The sequence below is a fragment of the Ricinus communis genome, chromosome 10 (genome assembly GCF_019578655.1).
Source record: "Ricinus communis isolate WT05 ecotype wild-type chromosome 10, ASM1957865v1, whole genome shotgun sequence".
NCBI classification, from domain to species: domain Eukaryota; kingdom Viridiplantae; phylum Streptophyta; class Magnoliopsida; order Malpighiales; family Euphorbiaceae; genus Ricinus; species Ricinus communis.
Genome location: NC_063265.1, coordinates 19,061,124 through 19,066,949, shown reverse-complemented (window position 1 = coordinate 19,066,949; position 5,826 = coordinate 19,061,124). Strand labels below are relative to the sequence as shown.

Sequence of the window (5,826 nt, the reverse complement as noted above, 5' to 3'; positions counted from 1 at the left end):
TCAAACTATTAAAACCAATTGAATGAACTGCAAGAGGATCTAAATTGCGCTTATCCATCCCAAAAAAATGTCGATTTTGATTTCAAGTGTTGAGAAGTTTATATAAATAAAGTTAAAGGACACGTACGGTTCTTGGCTTTGAGAAGCTTAATTCTCATTAGTCCTGGTTATGCATCTTGAAATCTCAAAGCCTGAAATGCTTTAATTGCAGATCCTTGCAAATAGCACCCTAAGAAACAAAGATTGGAATGGAATTGCTCTTTCTCTATAAAAACCACAAACAAATATTCTACAAACCAAAATAAATCTTTTATTATATGAAATGGAATAAGTTTTTTCTTTTTTAGTAGATGCTACTTGATAACAAGCTGTGCCTAATATACAAGAGTAACTGATTGATGGCTGAAGCAGGAATTGAACATTCCTGAAATCTAACAACATTCCCACATTTTCACTTTTGCTTATTTCCCTAGTATGGTGTTCTATCCCTTCTTTTTCTTTTTCTTTTTCTCTTTCTTCTTCATATTTACTTCAAAATTGGATAAAAAACAAAACAAAACAAAACATATACAACAGGGTAGGATCACTCTTCACATTCCTGTAGACCACACCTGACGGAGGAGTTCATACCTTGCATTTGTAACTATGTAACCTGTATGTTCCAAGTGGTTTCCATTTCCTTTAGGTACACTAGTTGGAGATGACAGCGAATTTTCAATAATGGATGTGAGAGGAGAATCGAGTTCTTCCAGTTCTTCATCACTGGTATATCCTTTCCTTTGTACAGCAGATACATTTCTTGATAGCTCTGATTTTGCTCCCACCTCAGCAACCTTCTCAGACACATCAGCAGAGGAAGGTGGGGCGTATACAACCGGGCCAGCTGTGTAAGGGAAGTTTCTTGTTGAATCTCCTGATAATCTCCGTTCCACAATACTCTGAGGAAGAAATAGATTGTTGCATCAATTTGTTTATTTCTTAAAATAAAGGTTTGGACATGGATGCAATGTAGTAGGGTTAGCATGACATTTTTCACCAGTAAGAAACCCCACGACAGCCTTACGTTTTAATGTTAGGAATATTGTTGTTCATCAGAGTTCAGAAAAGTTGGTAATCGACTATAATCCACCTGATGTTAACAATTTCACTGGGAGAGAAGCATCTTTAAAAGAGTTGCACATGAAATTTTGGAATCAGATTGTTCCCCAAAACTATCTGATATCTGATCATAGTTCTATCACTCCTCTGGTACTGAAGTTTCTAATAGTCATGGAAAGAGATTCCAGGTAAAAACAAAATGAAATAGAACCAAAACTATACCTCAGCATTCAGTGCCTCCAATAAATCTCCTGGGACAGCATCTGGACAGAACTCATCAGGAGTAAAATTGCAGAGAATCCGCTTCACTAATGGGAGACATATAGATGGGCATACCTTTGAATAATGAACAGGGAGAAAGAAGCAAGTCAGAAATTCATCAACCTAGAAAAGGAAAAAAAGTAAGACATGTTCATGTAGACGTGCTATGGTTATCAACCTCTTTTCTTATTGATCGGTCCATTAGCATGTCTTTGGGAAGCATCAAAAGATCACTTAATTCATTAAGAAGATTAAAGGCTTTAGGTTCTCCACTCTTCCTTTCATCATCATCGCTGCTGAGCTGATCTTCTTTCAGGGAATCATCAGAATCCATGCCAAACATATCAGTAAGCCATCTGGACCAGGTACCAACCTACATGGAGAGTAGACTTCTCATGTTTTTGAAACAGTAAAGTAGTAATTGAAATTCATTTTCTAAAGAAAATGGGGGAGCAAAAGGGAATCAGTAAATCAGCAAGGCTTCAGTAGATTTGCTCAAACATAAATTACTCCTATTGTCAAACGTTTCTGGTTGTTTTTACAGTCCTGGAACATCTATCAGTCAAGAAATTTGGCAGTTTTGCATTCATGCTTTTTCAAGGTAATGCAGTATTATTAAGCCGTCAGATTTCAAGGCAATAGGAATACATACAGAGTTTTTCAGCTGTGCACCAGAACCAAAGCTCAAGTCCCCAGCTGGAATAGGCAGAACCTTTGAATCTACAATAGGATCTGATACAGGGTCAGTTGGAATGTCATGGGCTGACTCGCGTAGAATAGCATTGAACATAGCCACATCTAGTCTGGAGACACACTGTTCCATAACCTGGTCACAAAGTCAAACGCATAAACAAAGTAAACCAAAAAATTGATAGAAAAGTTGAAAGCTCAGAAATTGTTAAAATATTAATGGAGTCTGAGATATTTCTAAACTTGAACTTATAGTGCCATGTCGGTAAGACCACAATGAAGAAATTGAAGATCAAGATGAAGAAAAAACTAATGAGAAGTTATGTATACCATTCTGGCTATTATTGGCAAGCAACCACACTCATGTCCTCCTGCTCTAACCGGACAAAGTCTTTGAAAAGCATCCCGAAAAGCATTATTCCATAAATTGATAGAAAAGCTGCCTTGCTGATGATCACCAAGGGCTGGTCCCATCAATCTTCCAAAGGATTTATTAGAGGATAATGTCCCACCAGGTGATTGCATATGTGGAGTCACAGCCTGAAAACACAAGAACAGCACATTGAAGTCATTCATAAGAATCATAAAAAAGCTAATCTTAACAAAGTTTACATATAACTAATTGACTTTTCCTTATATTAATAAGGGAAACTATATTTTGATGGAAATTTGGAGCCAGGGTCTATTTTACCAAAGTAATAGCTACAGAAAGGTGTTATTTGTTACTTAAATTATAAGTTTATAATGTGCTAACCATAAGCATCACAAGAAAATATACAAATAATAACAGCCTTCTTACCTGCCACCATACTGACTCAACTATTCGAGAAAATATCCATGATTCAACTTTTTCTAGTGCAGCTGTATAGGTTCCTGTCTCCTGCCAATCGTCCACAAGCTGCATAAAACCATTAACTTGTCTACTACCAGAACCACCCTTCCATTTTAGTGCTGCAGCCTTTCCTTCATTTTTCTTGCTACCCCCATTGGGTGCAGAGCACTTTGTAAGCGCACTGGAGTTGCGTGAACTGCCAAATGCCTGAGAAATGATCTCCCTCAGCATGATGGTGTTAGACAACCAAAAGGTTAACCTTAACATGAAGAAGGAAGATTATTTTTTTTAGTCTACAACTACAAGAAACGCATTAAAAATAGTTTTGATAAAATGACATGATAGTTTACTTACCTTGGGACATCATTACCACAGGACTTGCTAATCAATACAAGTCCTGATACAGTGTTTTTAGCAATTGTAGCTCGCTTGTCTTGGGCCCAATGTTTACAAGCATGAATATATAGTCTAGAAAGGCGCCGTGCAGGTGTGTGCACCTTATGCGCCGAGCTTCCATGTTCTGGTACTACAGAATATAGTGAAATTTCAAGAGCAGCAACTTCTCTGAGCTCCTCTTCTAGTTTCCCAACTTTTATTTCCATCTCTCCAATTCTTTGATTTAAAGCTACCTCATCCTCATGCTCACCATTTTCTTCAGCATCAACAGTTTCATTATCACTAGCAACACTCTGAGTACCATTTGAGGTCTCATCCAAAACATCTATTTCATTTAAACCTTCAGTAGGCTTTTCATCAGCTCCTTCGGAAGACTCCAATGAAGGTTTAGAAGGAACTTTCATGTCTCTAGAATTCTTATCAACTAAAGAAGTTTTGCTACTAACTTTAGATGGCCCTTTAATTGGTTTTGCAGGCTTCTTAGGAGTGTTATTTGATTGAGGTTTGCTAGTTTTATCAGATCTCACTCTGTGTGCACGAGAACTTTCTGATGAATCCTTATTGCTAACACTTTTGGGTACTCTTGAAACTTTTTCTACTTTCTCATCATCATCAGCTGTTAATGAATCCCCTTGAGATGATACAGAATCTTTAATTGTCTCAGTATCTGATTCTTCTTCCTTCCCCTGCTTACGTTCTTTCTCTAAATAATCATTTGAGAGATCATCTAAAATGTCATTCTTGTTGGCATTCGCAGTGACGGAATTGGATTTAGGATCTTGAGGTGCCTCCTCAAACCTGTTCACATCATCGACATAATGTATAACCAAGTTTTCATAAACTTGAGAGGGCTCGGAGCCCGTGTTCGAATCACTTACTAAAATACTCGAGTCTGGTTTAGATTCAGTTTCTTTTGCCGTCAATGTTTGATGTGGTTTTTGAACTCTCTTTTCAGTTTTTGCGACGCGCTTAGATTGATTATTATTTGGAGTTCTCCTCTTGTTAGTTTCTTTCATACTTGGATTTGTTTCACCTCTTCCAAAATGCAATCAAATGAATAATCAAAGCTGCAAAGAAGGGAATAAAAAAGAATGGCAGTCAATATCCCGAAGTAAAAAAAAAAATCTAACAAAATGCCAATTCATCTAATAGCACTTACTACTTATCAAGAGCTAACTTCCTCAACTCTTTCCTCTATTATTGAAATATAATCATCAAAGAAATGAATCTGCAATAAGACAGCAAATGCAAATTGTTGAAATATGCATTTAGGTAATATCAAAAGGACCACTTAGATTATTACGCTGCTAGCATAGCATCACATGTGCAAGCAACCAAAACAGGGCCAGATAGAACACCAATTTTTCATAAATAACTGCCCGCGGGGTGGAATTGTGAAGAATGTAATCACTAACATACAGTTTGTGATAATTAACTTAAAAAGATAAAGAAAAACCTATCATCATGATGATCACTATCTCTATAAATGGAATAAAATCAGTCAGAATATTCCAGTGTGGTGGCAGACAAAGGTAGTGGAGAGAACAAAGGAAGCAAAAACCAAAAAGGAAAGAAAGAAAGAAAGAAGAAGGATTGGTGATTTTACTTTTATTTAACTACTCAGACACAAGCAGATCACAGTGATTAATAAACAAGATTCGAAAACTTTACACTTTGTAACACTCTTTTCCACTCATTTTGCAAACAATAACTAGTTCCAAAGCATTTAAAATGTGGATCTGATACAAAAGAAAGAAGAAAACAAACGGTTGCTCAAATGAAAAACAAAATATATAAATTTGTAACAAAATTCAGAGAAAACTGAAATTAAAAAGCAGAAGAAAATAAAATAAAAATCGAAAACGCAAACAAATAGAAAGATAAAAATGGATTGTGTACTATATCGCTACCATCACTCTCAAAAAAAAAAAAAGAGAAAAAAGCAAATGCAAGTACGTTTCGAGTGGTTAATTGAGTAGCAGTTTCTTTCTTTCTTGGGCGTATAAGCACGAGAAGCAAAACGACAAAAACAACAGTAAAAAAGAAAACCAAACGACAATTAAAGGAAAGGAAAAATAAGAAACTTACAGCAGCTTTTTTTTGTTTGAATATTTTCTGCTCTGCTTTCCAATCTACAGCAGCAACAACAATGAAGTTTCAGTGCCAAACTTCGGGATTGTCACTTAATAGTAATAATAATAAATGAAACTGTTTTCAGTTCCTCTCTCTATAGACACAGACTTTATATCTTTGTAAAGAAGGAAGGACATTCATACATGTGAAAGGTGAGGTGAGGTGTGGGGATATGATCCCATATGAATATGATAAATAAAGTGCCGGGAAGAAGATGGGGATTTAAAAAGGTTTGTCGTACGGATAGTTTTTTTAATTACCGGAATAAGCTGTCGGTGGAAGGGAAAGTGACCGGGAACAGCCGGTTCATATTGTTTTGACGCGTTTTTTGTAAGTTATTATTGGTATACCTAAACTGTCATCATTCTCCTACTTGTATTTGCCCATATCTCATTTTCTCCCGTTGTTTCTAAAAG

At 36.2% G+C, this 5,826-nt stretch overlaps 1 protein-coding gene across 2 annotated transcripts; it reads right to left on the bottom strand.

Annotated features, from left to right (window-relative positions):
- Nucleotides 1-287: 287 nt before the first annotated feature.
- Nucleotides 288-5,603, bottom strand: LOC8278976. Of its 2 annotated transcripts, XM_002526704.4 has the most exons (9): nucleotides 5,366-5,603; nucleotides 4,437-4,505; nucleotides 3,236-4,344; nucleotides 2,849-3,140; nucleotides 2,380-2,589; nucleotides 2,012-2,185; nucleotides 1,538-1,732; nucleotides 1,321-1,434; nucleotides 288-938 (listed from the first exon to the last, which is right to left on the bottom strand). In XM_002526704.4, the coding sequence occupies exons 3-9, from the start codon at nucleotides 4,291-4,293 to the stop codon at nucleotides 591-593; spliced, it is 2,391 nt and encodes a 796-aa protein (XP_002526750.2). In that variant the 5' UTR covers nucleotides 4,294-4,344; nucleotides 4,437-4,505; nucleotides 5,366-5,603; the 3' UTR covers nucleotides 288-590. The 2 variants fall into 2 exon arrangements, with proteins under 2 accessions (XP_002526750.2, XP_048225773.1); XM_048369816.1 differs by lacking the exon at nucleotides 5,366-5,603 and having other exon boundaries at nucleotides 4,437-5,239.
- Between the last annotated feature and the right edge of the window lie 223 nt (nucleotides 5,604-5,826).